The 21119-nt window shown below is 38.7% G+C and overlaps 1 protein-coding gene across 1 annotated transcript in view; it reads left to right on the forward strand.

Annotated features, from left to right (window-relative positions):
- Positions 1–21119, forward strand: part of APPL1 (adaptor protein, phosphotyrosine interacting with PH domain and leucine zipper 1) — a 46017-nt gene that overhangs the window by 706 nt on the left and 24192 nt on the right. The window contains exons 2-11 of the mRNA XM_049862192.1: positions 6402–6500; positions 8153–8212; positions 9233–9304; positions 10098–10185; positions 11588–11629; positions 12180–12238; positions 15662–15808; positions 16721–16803; positions 17490–17648; positions 18295–18483. Coding sequence (XP_049718149.1) covers positions 6402–6500; positions 8153–8212; positions 9233–9304; positions 10098–10185; positions 11588–11629; positions 12180–12238; positions 15662–15808; positions 16721–16803; positions 17490–17648; positions 18295–18483 — 998 coding nt within the window. The remainder of the gene's footprint in view (positions 1–6401; positions 6501–8152; positions 8213–9232; positions 9305–10097; positions 10186–11587; positions 11630–12179; positions 12239–15661; positions 15809–16720; positions 16804–17489; positions 17649–18294; positions 18484–21119) is intronic.

A 21119-nucleotide genomic window follows, 5' to 3' on the forward strand; every position in this document is an offset into this window, starting at 1 on the left:
GGAGGTGGCACTGCGCGGGATGTGGTGCCCCGTCTTCGCGGACCCACGGCCGCCGCGCCGCGCGGGGCAGACTTGGTCCTAATAAACTCCTCGAAATACAGGCGCTGCCTTCGGAGTTTAGGGCGTTGTTTTCCTAGCCGAAGACGTTGTAGGAAAACGTAGCCATTCGATCCTTTTTCAGTACTCAAGAATGTACACAGCTGTTTTTAGGCGGGGGGCGGGGGGCGGGGGGGGGAAGATTGGTGGGCGCTGTAACTTGCATGGATGAACTGCATCCCTGACCCTGTGTTTTGGAAACGCTGGTGTAGTGGTTAAGAGCTGCGGCTGCTGACCAAAAGGTCGGCAGTTCAAATCCACCAGGTGCTCCTTGGAAACTCTCTCCTCTGGGTCGCTATGAGTCAGAATCGAGTCGGGGGTAACAGGTTTGGTTTGGTTTTTGAAGCCTGTCTTTTACACGGTAATTGAAGCGATTTTAAGATGATACTGCTGGCTGAGCACCACTTACAATGAAGAAAATTTTCTGAAATATAATTCACTTTGAAGTACAGTTGCACGTGTTTCATGTTTAATATGACTCCAAAAGAAAAATGGGAGGAAAGGGCTAGATTCCCCATCCTGGGTACTTCTACCCTGAAGTTTGTGCCAATTTTAATTGCCAAGTTGAAATTGGGCTCTGATTGTGGATTTTTTTTGTTCTGAAAGTTATCTTCACAGACCAGTTGTCTTGTAATATACTCTTGTCAGCCTGTACTGACAGAGAGAAAGCCAAATCTTGGATTATCTTGACTGCCATAATAGTTCACATTCTTTTTTTCCTGACTCTCCTAGTATAAAGTTAGCCCTGGTGGTGCAGTGGTTAAGCATTAGGCTGCTAACCAAAAGGTTTGCAGTTCAAATCCACCAGCCACTCCTTGGAAGCCCTATGGGGCAGTTCTACTCTGTTGTATAGAGTCGCTATGAGCCGGAATCAACTCGACGGCTACAGGTTTTCTTTGGTTTTAGTATAAAGTTATAAGCTATATTTCAGGTAATCTGCAAAAATTTTGTGGGCTGTATTGGTCAGGTGCACCTAGTCATTTTATTTTTTCCTACTTAATAATCAACAGATAGCCTGACCTTTCTTACCTTACCTGGTGCTTTTTTTTTTAAAAGCCGGTAAAGATTACACAGCTCAGAATGGTTGCATAGTGCCCTAGCCATGGTGTGTGAGGAGGAAATAATCTCTTGACTGATTAATTTCTTGAACTTTTCACACAATTAGTTTACAACTTGAGCTTAAGTTTTTTAAAAGCACACATCATATTACTATAAGTTCTACAGTAATTTTTAATGAAATAGGCCAATCGATATTCTTTTAATTTCTAAAAGCAACAAACTTGAACTAGGTTGTATTTATTTGGGACAATTAGTTGAAACAACTGGGATTTGGGAAGAGAAGATACTTGGAGGTAATTCTTAGAAAGAGATGGACAGGATGGAAAGCCCTGGGTCTGGGATCAGGAGCCATGGTTCTAGTCCTCGTTACTACTTAGTACCTTCTGCTTTAAGGCAAGTTACTCAGCTTCTCTAAGCCTCATTATAGTGAATGTTTTTGTTCCTGATTATAAAAATAATAATTATTTGCTTCAGAAAACCTGGAAGGTACAAAAAATAATACATACACACATGCACATACCTATCATACACCCAGCAGCAAACCCTGTTAACAGTTTGCTTTCTTTATTCTTGTCTTTTTCCTCCTATATGTTTTAATGCAATTGAGATATTGTATATAACCTTTGTCTTGCTTTATTTAACATTATAGCTTAAGTATCTTCCCATACTTTTACATTCTGAATTAAAAAAATTAAAGGCTGCACATTTCCCTGACAGACTCAACAATTGTCCCATTGTTGGACTTTTAGGACTTTTCCGAAGTTTTGCTTCTATAAATAGGGCTGAGATTAATGTCTTTGGTCGTAGATTTTTTTGTTTTTACTTCGGGCTGCTTAGGATAGAGTCCAAGAAGCAGACTAACCAAGAGTATGAAAACTTTTAAAGCCCTTGATACAACAGATGAATTTTTATTAGATCATTTGATCATAATAAAAAATAGCCTGCCAATTGATATGTAAAAAAATTAAAGCCTAGGAGTCACGGAAGAATATCCTGAATTACAGTTATCCCTTTTTAGTTCTGATTTACAGTAACTAGGGGGAATTATTAAAATAGGGGAAATTTGCAAGTCCAAGTCCAGCTGATTGACTGTAAGCATCTTTAGAATTAGCTAGCCCAGACCACACCATTCTGCAAAAGATCCCATCATCGAGCTCCGTGGGCTTTCTGGTTGGCGTTTAAGGTATCAGTGCACATGGGAGGGTAGCATGTGACTTCTTGGGACGTGGAAGCTCTGCATTGGGAACCCTCCCAGACCTCTTCATTTGTATCTTTTTTGCTGTAATAAAACTGTAATCATCTTAGGACACAGACTTTATAACAATGCCTCTCTACCTGGAAAACCTCATTCATCTCCTTTGACCAGCTCAACCCATTGGAGAGGCTTCTGAGTGACAGAGCAGATGAGGAGGCCTCATGTAATGCTAGGTGGCCTCAAGAGCAAGAAGAAACACTGGGTTTGTGGACAGGAGGTATGAATTGAGCAGCGGCGATGATCAACACTCAGGATCTTGCCCCAAGGGAAAAAGAAAAGTTGATTCTTGGTCAAGAAGATCTATGGTCCGTCCCCAGTACTTGGTCAGGAGCATTAGAAGGGGCTACTGGCAGAAGAACAGGGTGCACGTCAAATATCCCCTACAGACAACACCGTGCAAGCTCCTCCTTGGGCTGTTCGAGGAGCTTCCTATGGACAGGGCAGATGAAGAGGTCCCATCTAATGCCAGTGGCTTCAAGTACAAGCAGAAATGATTGCCTGTGGAGAGCACAGATGAATTGAACAGCAGCGATGAAGAAGACACTCCGGGCCACCATGTCACTATCGCTGCCGTCGGAGACTCAGAAGAATGCTTTGTGGATGTTGAATATTCAGAAACAGACCAGCCAGCAGTCTGCATGTTCTGATTTTGAGACCAGCCAAGGCCATCACCTAGAGGGCTCAGCCTGAGCCTCAGAGGACTGGAGCTTGACCAGTGTTGGAAGACCTGTTGTATTTTCATTTATTTTAGAAGTATTTTATTCTTATAATTATTAATTTTCAGTTTGTTTATTTGTCTTTTTTTTTTTTTTACAATTTATACTTGAGACATTTGATTTTATAGTTACACATTTTCACTTTATTTTTAGATTTATCTATTTTCAAAGCAGTTTGGTTTCAGCTATGCCAGTTTATTTTTAGTTAAGTGTTCTGTGTGTGTGCAGTAAATGTATATTGTAATAAAACATTTGCCATTTCAACATTTGTACCATATGTAGTTGAATGGCATTAGTTGTGTTCATCATGTTGTTCAGCCATCACCATTATCTGTTCCCAGATTTTTCCAGCACCTTTAACAGTGGATCGGTGTCTCCTAAGCAGTGAGTCCCTCTTCCCCCTTCTTCCACCTTTGGTAACCACTAATAAACTTTGGTCTCCATACAAAAAAAGAAAAGAAAAGAAAAAACAGCTGATATCATCTGGTGAGGCAGAAAATCTTTAGGTGCCTTCTCCATGTTTATATATTGTTTTGAAAATGAGAAACAAAAGGACACTTCTTAATAGAGACAAGTACGATCTTTAAAAAAATAACTGGTACTATATATAGATAGATACTTTATCAATGATTCATTCATTACAGAACTGTGAAGACAAATGACAACACCAAATACAGGCTTCTCAATTTGTCGTGATAGGAAATACTCACAGACTATGGAATGCGCAGTTTTTCATGCTTTAACATCTTGAATATTAGGATATGCCTTACAGTCGATGGCATCTTAACAGTTGCTGTCAGCCAGGTGGCAGTTGTAATGAACTTGCCATCATCTGCAAATGTACACAGTTGTTTGTTTCTTCTCATGGCATGGCTGGCCAAGTGCAGCTGATCAATGTTCAGCCAAAAATCAACAACTATTTGAGGAAGAAGTATGAGTCCTGGCTGTTGTCTGAAAACTTCCTTTTGACGCCTGGTGAGATCAAGCATACATCACCGTGAAAACTTACTGCATAGGTATCAGTGGCTTGGAAGAAAATGCTGGGGACAAAAGTGCAGCACTTCTAAGGAATATTTTCTCACCTCCTCATGGCATAGAGAATAATACTGGGTGAGAAAACACAGATGTTGACGATTCCGTGTCAGAAAGCGATACACAAGGTTGAACTCTATGAAGTTGTAGACATGCATTAAATTTGTACTGCTTGTGCTTTCCTTTCTATGTTTACGTGAGAGCTGAATATGACAAAATTCTGTCAAAAGGACTCTTTGCATAAATGTAAAATAAAAACGTTAACACATCAGAAGACCTTAATTCACAGCCTACTCACCAGCACTTTTTGAATTGTTTTTAGAGGTACATAAGATAATGGTACATGTTCCAATGGAGGTCTTAGGTTCAGTGAAATGGTGCCACACTGATCCTGTTCTTGTAAGCTGTTAACTTTAAAATGAACAGTAACTATACAGGGTGGAGTTTGAGACTAGCTAAAAAAGGGAACCTGTTCCAACCCTGGTTTAGGCTAAGAGGCACCTTTATGTAATTACACCACAGACGTTCGTGTAAATGCCTCGTGCCTTCAGCTGGGATTCTCGAGGTTTTGGGGGGAAGAAAAACAACCAACCAAGTGGCAGATTCTTCTCAGGAATGATACTAGCAAACAAGATTTCCCAATGCTTCTTTTTCACACCGTAAGATAACACTGGGGAATGGGAGCAGGGGCTGGAGCTAAAAGATCCTGTCGCATCCGGATGTTTGTGACCCCCAGGAAGTAAAAGGCTGAGATCGGGGACAGCATTTACTGGCATAATGATTTTGTGCCCTTTTTTATTTTCTTAATCATATTGACTTAATATCCTCTTCTGAAAATAAGAAGCTAGAGAATTAGTTGATTTTTTTCCCTCCAATTTCTAAGGCTGAGGTAAAAGTTATTTTTAGAGTGAAAATACAAGGCCATCTTTCAGATTTAAGCTGCACTTATTTCAGTAGTTGCCGGTGTTTCACTTCAGAATTACCCCACGTTTGGGATCCAAGAGGTGAGCATACCTTGCCCTTGATTTGCTGTTTTCTTATCTCTGATCCTTTTTGTTGACTTTTTTTTTTTAATTCTTGTGAAAATTTTATTGACATTCTTAATGGCTACTTACTGACATTTTTCCCCCTTAAAATGAAGATAATTTTTACATGTTTATAGTAAAAAAAAAAAAAAAAGCAAAACAGTCTAGACAAGTATAAAGAAGAAAGTAAAACTAACCCCAAAGTGACCTTCTGTAGGGTCACTATGAGTTGGGATCGACTTGATGGCAGCAGGTTTGGCTTTGGTTTTCTATAGGGTCACTATGAGTTGGGGTCGACTCAACAGCAACGGGTTTGGATTTTTTTGGTCTGAACCTAAAAGACTGAAACAGGTTCCCTATGTAAAGCTAGTATCAAGCTCAACATTAATAAGTTATTCTACAATAAGACATTTAAAATACTTATATATAATATACTGTTAATTTAGCCATGAATGTTTCTGTTGATTTATTCTTAGTTTAATTACATAATTTGTAATTCATAAAAATAAACCTTTTTTGTTCCTTCTAAAATGTATATGACGTAGTTGGAAAAAACCTTTGTTTTAATGAAGTGAAACTAAGAACAAAGAATCCCAACTTCTGTGTATTAACTGTCAAAAGAAAGAAAATAAAGGTCCCTGGGTGTTGCAAACAGTTTGTCCTCAGCTGGTAACCAAAAAGTTGATGGTTCAAACCCACTAAGCAACACTGGGGAAGAAATAGGCCTGATGATCTGCTTCCGTAAAGATTACAAAACCCCCCCCCAAAAACCAAACCCATTGCTATCGCGTTGGTTCTGACTCACGGTGACACTATAGGGCAGAATAGAACTGCCCCATAGGGTTTCCAAAGGTGTAATCTTTATGGAAGGAGACGGCCACATATTTCTCCCGTGGAGTGGAGTGGCTGGTGGGTTCAAACCACCTACCTTTTAATTAGCAGCCAAGTGCTTAACCACCAAGCTACCAGGGCTCCTTTCTATAAAGATTAAAGCCAAGAAAACCCTACGGGGTAGTTTTACTGTGTAACACATAGGGTCTCTTAAGTCACAAACCAACAACAAAAACAAAATTAACAACGAAATAAAATGGATGAAAAGTCAGACTTACCAGGGCTCTAATATCCTAGGATTTTTGTTTCCTTTAGAAAAAAAAGATTTTTTTTTTTTGATCTAACTTATAATGACTAAGATAAACTTACTGCTTTTATTTTATGCAGACAAGGTCTTTACTGGGTGTATTTGAAGAAGATGCTGCAGCTATTTCCAACTATATGAACCAATTGTATCAAGCTATGCGTCGGATTTATGATGCACAGGTAAAAAGTTAAATTCTAGCTCCATGCTTTTTAAAAAGTGATTCTTTCATAAGTCTCATGAGGACAGAGATGGTGTCTATCTCGTTTAGTGGCGCCAGCCCTCTGCTGGGCTCATAGTAATAGGTATTTGTTGAACTGATGCATGAACATCAAGTATTTTAAACCACAGAGCTTGTATTTCAAATACTAGTGTATAGCTTGTAACATTACAAAAGTGATAAAGATTGCAGCACTAACCCCGTCCCCTAAACACAGCGAGGACTCTGTTATCGAAACTCACTGACGGTGACCATTCTTTGCCTAAGATTTGACGGAAGACTTGATGTTGTCACCTGTACTTTCCCTCATTATGTTTTTAATCCTGTGGAATACTTTCCCTTCTTGGGTAGAGAATTCAGAAGACTGCTTCTAGATAGTTAGAACAGGGTAATACAAATTAGATGTTGTAGCTTTGGAGTAGGGAGGGATGAATTGAAGGAGGTAATAACTAGATTTTTTTATTGAACAGGTATCAGATTTGAGGCTGTATTTACACAACCCAATTATAAGCCTTCAGAGCAACCTGGGTCCCTTGATATATTTTCTTTGGGATTAATTAAGTGAAAGAAGTTTCATTTTTTCCTCCTTATTTTCTCTTCTTTCTAGATTCACATTTTCATTAGGTACTTTAAAGTTGCTATGATATTTGTTTATTTTTTTCCTTGTGCCAAGGCTCTCAAGTTTTCATTTGTGACGAGAGATAATTAATTCATATGTAAAATGTTTTTTCTCATTATATCCACCACTGAAAAAAACTTAATTAAAAAGTATCTCCTTTATATGAACAGACTGCCTGCATTTTGGCTGGTATGTCATTAAATGCTGATCATGGCCTAGTGTCAGCTTCCAGAGAGAGGGTTAGCCAAACATCACGTAGAATCTCTGAAGATTTTGCTAATGTTGCATACAGCTTATTTCTGGCTTTAAAAATATTCAATTTAATGTGTAAGTTTTATTAGCCAAAAAACAATACAAAACAAAACAAAAAAGCCCTGGAGCACCCCTCAATTCCCGGAGCACCCCTGAATTCCCGGAGCATGTACATTTGATTTAAGCTTCCCATTAAAAAATAACCCATTGCTGTTGAGTCGCTTCTGGCTCACAGTGACCCTGTAGGACAGAGTAGAACTGTCCCATAGGGTTTCCAAGGAAGAGCTGGTGAATTCAAACTGCTGACCTCTTGGTTAGCAGCCAGTCTCTTCACTTCTGTGCCAGCAGGGTTCCAGGTTTCCCATTGGAGTGCTTTAATGGCATTTCCCTTTCCAGTGTTTAATGAGGGTTTGAGAAAACGCGTGCAGTATTTATGTTAAGTAACAATAAAGTGGCCTAGGCATCTTCAGGAGTCCCTGGGTGGTACAAACAGTTAATGTGCTTGGCTACTAGCAGAAAGGTTGGAGGTTTGAGTCCACCTGGAGGCATCTTGGAAGAAAGGCCTCATGATCCATTTCTGAAGAATCAGCTGTTGAAAACCCTGTGGAGCACAGTTCTACTGTGACACACAGGGCGTCATCATCAGTTGGCTTTGACCCAGAGGCAACTGGTTTAGGCGTTGTCAACTAAAACCTTTTCTTGGTGATATCGTGCTAATTGGATTGCCTGTCTTTTCTCCATAGAACGAACTAAGTGCAGCAACACACCTGACTTCAAAACTTTTAAAAGAATATGAAAAGCAGGTACTGTATATGAAAGTTTTGAAAGCCTATTTTAAAATATGCAGGGATACAGTATCTGTGTAGATAAACGGGATTTTCTCATCGGGATTCCTTAAACTTTCCTGGATTTACAGAGGATAATTTTGATACAACATTGAAATTTCACCATAGCACTTACGTTGAGATAATTTTAATGATTTAATTTTAGACACAGACGTTACCTGATTTACCTGTCTTCTTTTTACAAATGAAGGAACTGAGGCTTGCTCAAGGTTATGCAGCTGGGTATTAGAGGAACTGGAGCTAACCACCACATCTTGTCACCCCCAGTATGGTGTACATTTCAATATACCATGTCATCTGGTTACCTAAAAACATAATTAATGTTTATTAATTCTGTAAATTACAGTATTTTATTAAAATGACATTTTTAGGACTTATTCAAAATTTTAGTAGTGTTCCGAAGTTATTTAAAAATGTAATGCTGTCTTTCATTCATAAAAAACCAGGGCTTCGAACTGGTTCTTCCTGATTCATTCGTGGCTGAAGAAGTGAAACTGGAGCAGACCCGAATTGTAAAAATTTGGGTGTATCAGAACTGAAAAATTACGAGTCCAAGCCCTGTTAGAAACCTAATCTTCCTTCTAGGAAAAGAAGGCAGCGTATGTGTTGCATAGCAACTGAATCTCTTACCTGTGGGATTTTGAGCAGAGTCAGAAACAGCAGTGCCCTGCTCAAAGATGGTGGCTGATTGCACTGCTTTGAATGTGTGTCATTCTTCACAGTCCTGGCAGTAACCCAGTCTCACACATCGGGCTCCTGAGAGGGCTCACTACTCTTCTTCTGAGTCTCCCATTCCAGGGCTTTGACCTGTAATTTTTCCTGTTCTCGTTACGGTTTCAGATCACCCAAATTAAAAAAATTTGGGTCTTTTCTGGTTTCACTTTTTGGCCATGACTGAACTGGTATGAACCAATTTGAAGCCCTGCAAAAATGTACCAGCACTGGACTTTTACCTCATCTGTGTTTCTCACTTTTCAGCGTTTTCCATTGGGGGGTGATGATGAAGTTATGAGCTCTACTCTACAACAGTTTTCAAAAGTTATAGACGAGGTAAATATTTATTTTGCTTAAATTAGTGATCTTATAATTAAGTTACTCAGGTTGGGTAGCTTTTACTGGAAGCTTTTATTATGGTTATATGAGTAAAGCTCTATTGTAAAGAATATTACTTAAGGAAAAACCTTATTTCTGTATCCTGGTGGCTGTAGTAAAAACGACACCTCATTTCCATGGAACTTTCAGTCTTTTGATTGTGTTATTTGGTTTAGGCAGGGAGAGAAGAGTTAAGCTGTGAGCTACAGCTAAGCTCTTTATGCTTCCATTCTTTTGCCATCAAGCAACATCTTACCTTCAGTCCTTATTAATCCTTTCACCTCAGACAGCCAAAATTATCCCTTAGTTTCGCAAAGCACTTATGAGAAAGAACAAAGCAGTTATCAGAAGCAAGGAGGAAGAAAGCTGGTGAGGGATGGGGGGGTGAGGCCCTAACTATCTTGTACCACTGGAATGCAGGCTCTAGTTTTACTTGAACTATTAAGTAGTTCTGTATTTTTGAGATCCCTTTAATTGGAAAAGTAGTCTTTTGAAATAGCGTAATACACTACATTATAGCAAAACATTGTCCCATGGAGATCAGTATGAAGAATTTACACTTATAGGAAGTGGAAGTTTTTTGACTATAATTTTTTGTGCTGTATCACATACTTTTAGCGTTCTCTTATATAAAATGTATCTTAAGTTTTTTTTTTTACTTAATTTTGTTTCATCTGCGTAACACTAGCTAAATGTCTCTGTATGGTTAGTTACTTGGCCTTTTTGGTCTTTTTTTTTTTTTTTTTACTAGCTTAGCTCTTGTCATGCTGTACTTTCAACTCAGTTTGCTGATGCCATGATGTTCCCCATTTCCCAGTTTAAAGAAAGAGATCTCAAAGGTACTGAAGTCAAGCTTTGTTTACTTTCATCAGCTGTTAGAAGATCAGTGCTTATAAATGTGGGTTATTCTATGCCTCCACCATTCTTTACTACCTCTGCCACTTTGGCCAGTAATCAAACATTTGTAGGCGCTCCTGCTAGGTGTCAAACTAGAGATGAAGAATACTGAGATGAACAAGATGTTCCTTCCCTTGAGAAAGCGAGAGGAAGATGGTGCTGTGTTTTATAATCAGGGAATGAGTGCGGTGCAGTTGGGGCTCAGACGAGGGGTCAGAAAGGCTTCGTCAGGAATGTGACATGAGCACTTGATGAAGAGGAGTTTGCCAGAAGAGAGATACTATTCTTTTAGAGGAACTAGGATGTGCAAAGGTATGAGCTGTGGAAATAGCTAGTTTGCTTTGAGATATAGAGAAACTCAGTGTGGCTGCAGAGTTGAATGTGTTGGGGCATGGTAGGAGATGAATCTAGAAATAGATGGGTTGGGACGAGAGGTTGGATTTGAGTTTATGAGCAAGGAGAAGCCAGTGCAGGTCTTTAAGGAGTAGAGATACATGATCACTTTGTTTTTTGGAGGGTAGAATAGAGTTGATTTGGTATTGAGATTGGGTCAGGAAGTGAGTGTCCAGTGCAGTACAGCAAGGCCTGGACTGGGATAGTGATGCAGGATGGAGGCGTGTGTATGGGCTGGAGTGGCAGGATGTAGGGATGATAGATCATCTAGCAACACACTACTTCGTAGTTTTGGTTTTTTTTTTTTTTTCCTTCATTTGGGATTACTGAGAGCTTTATGGAATTGGCTCTGCTTTCTTATAATTTGCAATCTGAGACGGTCATACAGACTTATTTCCAAGCTATGTAGATAAAATGAAAACACTGAACCGGCGGATCATGGAAGTCCTTAATTTATACATGGAATGAAGACGTCAGTGTTTTAGAGATGGAGTCAGTAATTGTGGTGATTCTCAGGAACAGTCATTTCCAAGGTCAAGAGATAGATCTTTTCCTCACAGTCTGAGGGGACGGAGTGTCATAATCATATTAACAGAATGTTGTTTATTTGTTTCTCATTCAGCATTTTAACTTATTACAGTTATATATGAAAAAGTGAATTAATAAGTTAGATTCTGGCACTGAGTTAATATTTGCACATCTTAGCGTTTACACTGGATTTTAGTATTTGCTTTTATGTCATGTTCCTTATTTGCGACAAGTAGATTTCCTGGTGGTGTAACTGTAGCTGACGGTAATGTCCTTCAGACCAGCTTCTAGAAGAACACCTTGAAGTATGAAATATTATTTGAGGTTTTAATTAGAGCTTAAGCTACAATTATTGTTTTCTAAACAATTTAATATGAATATTTCATAAATACGGTAACTGAAATCATTCTTGAACTTTTTCAGAAATACTGACATTAAAGGAAGTGTTTCAGATTGCTAGTAATGGTAAGCCCGGAATACTTTACACACTTATTTCTTGTCAGAATGCATTTATTTATCAATGTAAATCCTTGGTCAGATTTAATGTGTTAATTGAGAAAAATGAATGTACTTAAAAGTTTCAGTGAACATTATTTAAATCAGAGTTGTTACTTAAATTGCACTGTTTACCTTACAAGAAAAATTTAAAAGGAAATTAAATCAGTCTTGTGGTTTACTATCTTCATAACACCCAAGGAAGTGGTGTAATTTTTTTCCTGTCCTTGTTTTTCTATATATTCAAAAAAATTTTTATTGAACATTTGCTATCTTTGTACTAAGAACTGCTTAAAAAAAAAAAAAAACTTTTATTGGATTACACTTTCCTCTACCAATTAGATGACTAGAAACTTAATGTCGGGGAAAGCTGGCTGTGAGGAACATGTGGCTGGAATGATCCTGCAGTAGAAAATTCTCACCCTGCATTACTGCACTTGCAGAAGGATGCACATGGAAGACCATGTAAGGCATTTACACTTTGCAGAGGCCCGTCCTAACAGTCCTTTCTGTTTTCCAGATCATGATGCTGCAATTAACCGATATAGCCGATTATCCAAAAAAAGAGAAAATGACAAGGTGTGATGCATGCTTACTCCTTCAGTGTTACAGTTAGCACCTGTTTCATTGGGTGGTCCTTTCCTCCTTACAAATAGTAACTAGTAGTTAACTTAGTATGTTTTGCTATATTGCTCTTAGTTTATTCTTTCAGTCTAGCTGTTTTAAAGCCTTTTTGGAATAAGGTGGGACATAAATAAATAGATCATTGTTGGTCTCTTGAGACAAAATATTTTTCTGCTGCTACAGTTCGATAAGTTAAACAACTATTATGAAAGTGTAATCAGTGCCGATTGTTGGACATTTCTTCTTTTTGCTTTGCATTCTGATAACATTGCATTTGTTTTGGTTTTATTTCACCACATGTGTGAAGAAATGTCTTTGGAAATACAGCGGTCATAAAGTTGAATTGTTGAATACATAATGAGATTTTGTTATGAAGCTCTTATTTACAGAGAGATATGTTTTTTGATACTTCACATAGTAAAATCTAGAAGTATTGCACTGTATTTGAATAGAAATGTCTTCAAGTAAATATGAAAAACCAGAGTCTTAACAAGCTCATCTGAGTGCTCCTTCAGATCATCTGTCCATCCAAGGCCAAACCCAGGCCCGACCAGATGCTTGTGAGTGAGGTGGTCTCTGCAGCCGTGGCTGCAGCTGCTGGGAGGGACACAGTGAGCACTTGTGGGATCCGTGATGGGTAGGGCTTAGTGTGCTACAGTGAGCACTTGGGGGATCCGTGAATAGGTAGGGCTTACTGTGCAATAGTGAGCACTTGTGGGGATCTGTGAATGCATAGGGTTTTGTGTGCAACAGTGAGCACTTGTGGGATCCGTGATGGGTAGGGCTTTGTGTACAACAGTGAGCACTTATGGGATCCATGATGGGTAGGGTTTAGTGTACAACAGTGAGCACTTGTGGGATCCGTGATAGGTAGGGCTTAGTGTACAATAGTGAGCACTTGTGGGATCCGTGATGGGTAGGCCTTAGTATACCACAGCTGCTGTGACACAGTAAAGGGAACGTTTCTCACACAAAGTTCAGTGCAGAGATCTTCTGTGCTGTCAACTTGAGGGGTCTAAAATAAAGTATTTGGGACATAGCTCATGTAATTCTCTTTTAGACAATCTTCTTTTCCCAGCAGCTTCTTTCCATTTCTGATTTTAGTTCACAGGTCATTTAATGGTACAAATACGTGCATTATGAGATCTATGTTACTTTGTACTTTGCCTTAGAGAAGTAGTTAAAGGTTTTAGGTACAAATTTTGTTACGTTTTACAATGCCTCTGACTGTTCCAGGTATTTAAAAAAAAAAAAATTCACCAATTTCATTTCATTAAAAAAAAAAAATGTATTGAGTGCCTACGATATGTAAAGCAGGATGTTGGGTGCCAAGGGGGAACGAAACTGATGAAAGGCTTTCTGTGAAGGCACGTGCTGGGCTGCTGCCAGGGCACTTGGATGAAGAGAAAGGTTCACCACTGAGTGAGGTGCAGTCAGAGATGTCTTCACAGAGTGCGAGGGCACAGAGGGGCCAGCAGTTAGCTCTTGCTGGTGAACTGGGAAACTTTACACTTTTAGGAGGTGACATTTGCATTTCACCTTGAAGGATGAGTGGGAAGTCACCAGTGTGGGATTGAGCAGAGGGCATTCCTGGAAGAAAAAAACGCATCTGTAGAAGCACACGGCGGAGTCAGAAGAGTGTAATGGTTAAGAACATTGGCTCTGGAGTCAGACTGCCTGTGGACAGACCTCAGCTCTGCCACTTAACTTGCTGGAGGTCACGCAGCTAGTTAACTTCAAGCCTTACTTCCATATCAGAAATCCTCAGTGTGAATGTGAAATGAGATGATGTGTACGAGTATCTGGCTTATAGGAAACTTTAAATAAATTCTGACAGTAATGATTCTGATGATGGAAGGATAATCATTTCCGTGTGTCTGGAGGAAAGGATATATCTGGGGAGGTATGGCAGAGATGACAAGAAATAAGTAGTTTGGGGCTAAATTAACTATGTTCGTGACTTTGACATTTATTTTGGCGGGAATGGGCAGCCTCCAAAGGATTCCGAGTAGGTGAATAACACTGTGCCATTGTGTAGAGAACAAAAATATGAAGTTCCAGAAATGGAAATGTGAAGGGGATAAGACTAGAAGGGATCCACTTAAAAGGCATTAGAAGAGTTTGCAAAGACATGATGAGGGTCTCAGCTATGGTCGTTATTGAAAGTGGAGAGGTGGGAATATATATATATTTTTAATTCTACCGTAGATGAAGGTTTACAGAGCAAACAAGTTCTCATCCAACAGTCAAACACATTACTTTGTGACATGTCAACACTCTCCCTCGAGAGATGGGAATATTTTTGATAGATAAGGACTGACGACTTATGGTAGGAAGAGGAATGAAAAATGAGTCCTAGATTTTTTTTAAATGATTGGATGGATGCTGGAGTAATTAAGAGATCTTAGAAATGTAAGTGTAGCAGGTTTTGTGGGGAAGATGTTTTGTACATTTTCAGCATTTATGCATACACACGCACGTATGTGCACATACACCACACAGAACACACATAAACGCAGAGTCCAGGTGGAGATGTGCTGCTCCTGACACTTGGCAGAGCAAGGGGCAGGAGATAAAAATTGGGAGTCATTGGTATGGTGGAATATTCTGGTAGTTGATGAAACATTCAAGAGAAAGCAGGGAAGAGTTCAGCACTTATCACAATACATTTGTTGTCTGAATAAATGACCTCAAGGGAGCACACGTGTTTTGAGTGGGTACAGGAAGACAAGCACAAGTGCAAGAGAGAAGGAGTGCTACGGAGTGAACGAGGAGAAGGGAATGATGTGCTGTGAACTGATCAAGGTCAAGGACTAAGTGGTTAAAAGTTCAGCTGCCAATCAAAAGCTCGGCAGTTTGAATCCACCAGCTACTCTTTGGAAACCCTATAGGGCAGATTTACTCTGTCCCGTAAGGTTGCTATGAGTTGGAATCGACTTGACAGCGTCAGCAACAGCAACGTGTAACACCAGACAGTCCTCTGCCTTTCCCTGTGGTAGCTTTTCTTTTTCGTTCTTAGTTTAGTTATTGTATCATTCTTAGTTGTGTGCAAAATTCTGCTTTTCTTAGGCATTTTAAAATGGGGCGGTGGTGGTGGTGTGTGCCCTTGAGTGGATTTGAACTGCTGACCTCTTGGTTAGCAGTTGTAGCTCTTAACCGTTGCACCACCAGGGCTCGCCAAATGGGGTAGTTGATAGTAATACAAGAAAACCATCTTAGCCGATATGTTGTGTGATTTCTAATACATCAGAAAACAGCAAGGCTTTGCACAGTTGTTGGTGACTGACCTTTGTCTTTGCTAGACTCTTCTCCACAGCCGCTACTGAAGTAATCCAATGTTATCTAAATAATAGAATTTTACATCTTTTCATTCCAAAGGTGAAATATGAGTTAACAGAAGATGTGTACACTTCCAGAAAAAAGCAACACCAGACCATGATGCATTATTTTTGCGCATTAAATACCCTTCAGTACAAGAAGAAGATAGCATTGTTAGAACCTCTACTTGGGTACATGCAAGCTCAGGTGAGTACTCAGGTGGATTATGACTGCTCTGAAAACCTTATATCAAGTTTGATATTTGTGCTGAATGTCAGGGTATTGCCACCTATCGTTAAAACACTTGTTTGTATCTGTGTTTTAAAACGTAATTTTTGAAATGTCATCAGATTACTGTTTTAAGGAAGTTGGGGAGAATGGTTGCCCTTGCAAATGAAGATTTCAAATATTTTAGGATAACTGGAACCACATACCTTGTGTTTGGGCTTTGTCCATCACAGGTGGGACAGGGAACAGAACAGACAGCTAAATAAAATCCTAGAGTCGCACCTGTGGGTGGAGCTTCCACTTACTCTTGCTTCACACTAGGTCTGAAAGAGAACAGACAAGTCTGAGCTTGTCCCATGTGCCTTGCACAGTTCCTGAGTGAAAATAGTAGGTGAACTCCAAAATGCCTAAAGAGCAAGCATCAGGGAGGAGGCTAGGAAATACAGTTCTGGGCAATATAAGACACGATGTCAATCCCTTAATAATTGAGAGTGAAAAGAAATTGGAATATTCCTTCAAATATGTGGATTTATATTGTTTTTTATAGAACTTGTTTGTAGTGAATATGAAATGGTTTGTCTGTATCATTTACTGTGAAATGTTTTAAAATTTATTTGCCAGTTAAAAAAATTACTTGCCATATGCATATACTACTTATTCAATTCAAAAGATACAAAAAGATGTACAGTGAAAATTAAATCTTGCTCCCTCAGGGCCTGGTGAGCAGTGGAAGTCATTGTAAACATCAGCCTAGTTTTATACAAATCCTTTTTTTTTTTTTTAACTTAACTACTGTGTACCTTAGAGATTGTTTGTATGACTGAGTTTTTAAGTATTTTTGTATGTGTCTGTGTGTGTTTGTGTTGTTCACCCCCACTGCCCTGTCCCCAGATAAGCTTCTTTAAGATGGGTTCTGAAAATCTCAATGAACAACTGGAAGAATTTTTAACTAATATTGGAACAAGTGTACAGAAGTAAGTATTTTCTTCCTTAAAATTGAAAAGTATGTGAATGATAAATTAACAGCTGAATGCCACAGTCTGCAGTCGTTAACCATCTAACTTCTGAGGGACTATTTTACCTGCCATGAGCATGTTTCTCACACGGCCCCTGGATGCTTTTTTGGGTTTTTCAGCATCTTTTCCATGGAGCGCAAACTCTGAATTTCACAACAGTGTTAATTCTGATGTTGATTTTATCGATCCTAAGCTAGGTTTTATGTCTGAATATAAAAGATTGGTAATAGCAATTATCCATAAGTGAATTTATCTTTAAATTCTAAATAATGGGCAGTGGATGAGAGATTACTAAATGCATCTTGCTCTCCAAGCCGTGAAAGCTTCCAAAGTTTGAGCAATGACATCCTTCCTCCAAGGTATAGAGTGAGAGGAGAATGATGGTTGTTTTAAAGGCCAGTACAGAGCAGTTTGAAATTTCTCCAGAGTCAGGCATTCAGGCACTAGTTTTTGAAGTTGCTATTGTTTCTAAAACATCTAAGTTTAAAATAAAATATAAAGCTGTTTTAAAATGTGTTCATGTTGCTTTAACTACCTAAACCACTGTTTCTCTCTTTACGAAAAGATGTATAAAATAAATACACATTGGTAAGGAGTTCTCTGTCCACTGTGGTTGGTAGTAAGTAATCAGCCCTCTGCGTTAGTGTCCGCAGGGAGATGAACAGCGATGTGGAGACCATGCAGCAGACCATAGGAGATTTGGAAGCAGCCAGTGACCCGTTGTATACTCCTGACCCAGACCCCACCACGTTCCCCGTTAATCGAAACTTAACCCGAAAGGCTGGATACCTTAATGCTAGGAAGTAAGAAAACCATTGTTATTTTTATATATTGTTTATAATCTGTGGTAGTACCAGATGACTGTAATACGTACTTGATATTGTCTGCCAAATTGTTTTGATTTTACTAAAGGTCGAACCTTTCTAGTGGTGTTAATATTTATGTGAACTTTTTGACAGGTGAAGTAAATACATGAGTATTTTCAGAAGTAAAATCCTATTCATATTTATTGAATACTGTAGAGTTATAGAATAGTTTAAATATATTAAGATGGAAATGCTATTAAATATCATTTATCATACTTGAAAATACATGTAATTACATCATCAGATCAAATTTTAGTTTTTACCTGAAGATATGATAAATTTGAAATAAATTCTTTGGTTTTGAATATATTCCCTTGGAAACTGAACTGTAACCTATATTTTATGGAGCACCATTATAAAAGTTGCAGTTTGATCATTTCCAGGCTTGTTTCAAAAATTATATACACATACATGAGTGAGGAAACCTACAGGAATTTATTTTAGAGGCTGGAAAACTGATGTTTATGTATTTTTCTTGGTACCTTGGTGCCTTTTTCCAAGCTGGTTCAGTGTGATATGCTCCATTTTTTGTCTGGCTGATGGTGATGTTATTAAAAAGTGAAAATGTGCTTTCTTCATTTAGTAAAACAGGCTTGGTGTCATCTACCTGGGACAGACAGTTTTACTTCACGCAGGGTGGAAATTTAATGACTCAGGCCCGAGGGGACGTAGCAGGAGGCCTGGCCATGGACATAGACAACTGTTCAGTGATGGCTGTGGACTGTGAAGACAGGCGATACTGTTTTCAGATCACCTCTTTTGATGGAAAAAAGTTAGTGTTTTTTTTCTACTATTAGTAAAATCGGTAATATTTGTTTTTGAAATTTATTTTTTTATCATCTTTAGATGAAGGTTTACAGAGCAAACTAGTTTCTTGTTAAACAGTACACATATTGTTTTATGACATTGGTTAACAACCCCACACCATGTCAACACTTTCCCTTCTCGACCTTGGGTTCCCTATTACCAGCTTTCCTGTCCTCTCCTGCCTTCTAGTCCTTGCCCCTGGGTTGTTGTGCCCTGTTAGTCTCATTTTGTTTTATGGGCCTAACTAATCTTTGGATGGAGGGTGAACCTCAGGAGTGACTTCATGAGCTAAAAGGGTGCCTGGGGGCCATACTCTTAGGGTTTCTCCAGTCTCTATCAGGCCGGTAAGTCTGGTCTTTTTTTGTGAGTTAGAATTTTGTTCTACGTTTTTCTCTAATTCTGTCTGGGACCCCCTTGATGATACCTGTCAGAGCAGTCAGTGGCGATAGCGGGGCACCATCTAGTTGTGCTGGACTCAGTCTGGTGGAGGCTGTGGTAGTTGTGGTCCATTAATCCTTTAGACTAATCTTTCTCTTGTGTCTTTGGTTTTCTTCATTCTCCCTTGCTCCCAAGGGGGTGAGACCAGTGGAGTATCTTAGACGGCTGCTCACAAGCTTTTAAGACCCCAGATGCTACTTGCAAAAGTAGAATGTAGAACATTTTCTTTATAAACTGTATTGTGCCAGTTGAGCTAGATGTTCCATGAGACCATGGTTCCCACAGCCCTCAGCCCAGCAATTTAGTCCCTCAGGGAGTTTGGATATGTCTTTGGAGCTTCCATGACCTTGCCTTGTACAAGTTGTGCTGGCTTGCCCAATATTGTGCACTGTCTTGCCCTTCACGAAAGTTAAAAATCGGTAATATTTTGAACTACCAAAATGCAGGGTAATTTCTTTTAGAAATTTAATAGACATTTTAGGCATATTATGTATTAAGATAATTTTTTCCTTTTTAATCTTGTAGAAATGAGTTGTATTTTCCTTTCTTACTTCGGTAAATGATTTTCTTAATATTTTGAGGCTGACAAAGCAAGGTCCCTGACCTCGTCATGTGGTAAGACCTGATTTTCATGTTAAGAGAATGTCACTGAAAATCCTGTCTGATATGGACAAGCTAGCACAGGTTAGTGGAAAGAGCCCCAACCCTGAGCCCAGAAAGTTCAAATTCTGGATCCACTGCTTGCTGTGTGTCTGTGGACAAGTTACTTTACCCCTTGATCTCCATTTCTCTACTTGTAAAATGGCTGGGGAGTGGGGTAGTCACAATTCTTACTTCGTATCTTGTAGAAATCTGACATATGTAATGTGCCGAGCACATAGTAAGAAAAAAAAAAAACCAAACCTGTTGCCGTCGAGTCAATTCCAACTCATAGCGACCCTATAGGACAGAGTAGAACTGCCCCATAGAGTTTCCAAGGAGCAGCCGGTGGATTCAAACTGCTGACCTTTTTGGTTAGCAGCCATAGCTCTTTACCACTACACCACCAGGGTTTCTGAGCACATAGTAGGTCCTAATAAATGGTGTTGTTTTAAAATATTAATCAAGTATTTCTGATCAAATTCATTATTTAGTCCATTTATATTTATAGTGCCATTGAAAAAAATTCTATTACCTTTGCATTGAATAAAAACCAATGAAGTAGCATTTAGAATATGTTTTTTTAAAAGCATAGAAGAATATAAAAAGGAATAAGAAAAAAAGCTATAATCTCTCAACCAGAAGCAGCGATTGTTAATTTCTTGGTCTTTTGCCTTCCAGTTTTCATCCTAAGTACACTTTTTAAATAGTTGAGGGAATATTGTATATATAATTTGGATCTGCACCCACTTACTAAAATCATTTCACATGGCTGTGCTAATAATCCATTTAAAGATATGCACTGTAATTTAAACATTTTCCTAATGGTAGATGTTTGGGTTATTTGTAATTTTTTTTCTACTTAATTAAAACATCATCTTTGACCTTTCTTAATGTTAGGAGCACTCACTCTCTGGTTGTCTGAAGTCATTGTTCTCCTGGGTTCATGTGTGTTGCTTAAGATGTTGTGGCTCACTATCTTTTTCAAAATGGTTCCTTAATTTTAAATTCCTTTTACAAACATGCATTAAATCCCATTTGTGTGTTAAATATTGTGTTAGATATTGGGAGTTCCTGTGTTCTTTTGCCAGAATTACCAAATTGTTAAATTATGTTACTATAATTACTCACATTTTGGTATCTTCAGTTTTGTGCTCACGTTTTAATATGATTTCCCACTTCACATTCCTGTTGTGATGCAAATTAGTAAAAATTATTTTTCCCCAACTTTTAAAATTTTAATTTCTGTAGAAAAGTTAAATATACCTGTGCCAGTGATTAATATATTGAAAATTCGACTTAACCTTGTTAACAGAGGAACAATCAATAATGAAGTAAAGGTAGTATTTTCTATCAGGATCATTGATTTAAATTTGAAATAAGCATCCTAAGTGTCAGACAGTTGAAATGTATTGTCATATTGACGTGTACGTCTGTCGGGGTTTGTCTGCTGAGGACTAGCGCCTGTTTCCTTTCCGGTATATCTTGGCCTAGATGGCCAGAGTCAGGGTTGTTAAAATCTGA

The sequence above is a fragment of the Elephas maximus genome, chromosome 20 (genome assembly GCF_024166365.1).
Source record: "Elephas maximus indicus isolate mEleMax1 chromosome 20, mEleMax1 primary haplotype, whole genome shotgun sequence".
Lineage (NCBI taxonomy): Eukaryota > Metazoa > Chordata > Mammalia > Proboscidea > Elephantidae > Elephas > Elephas maximus.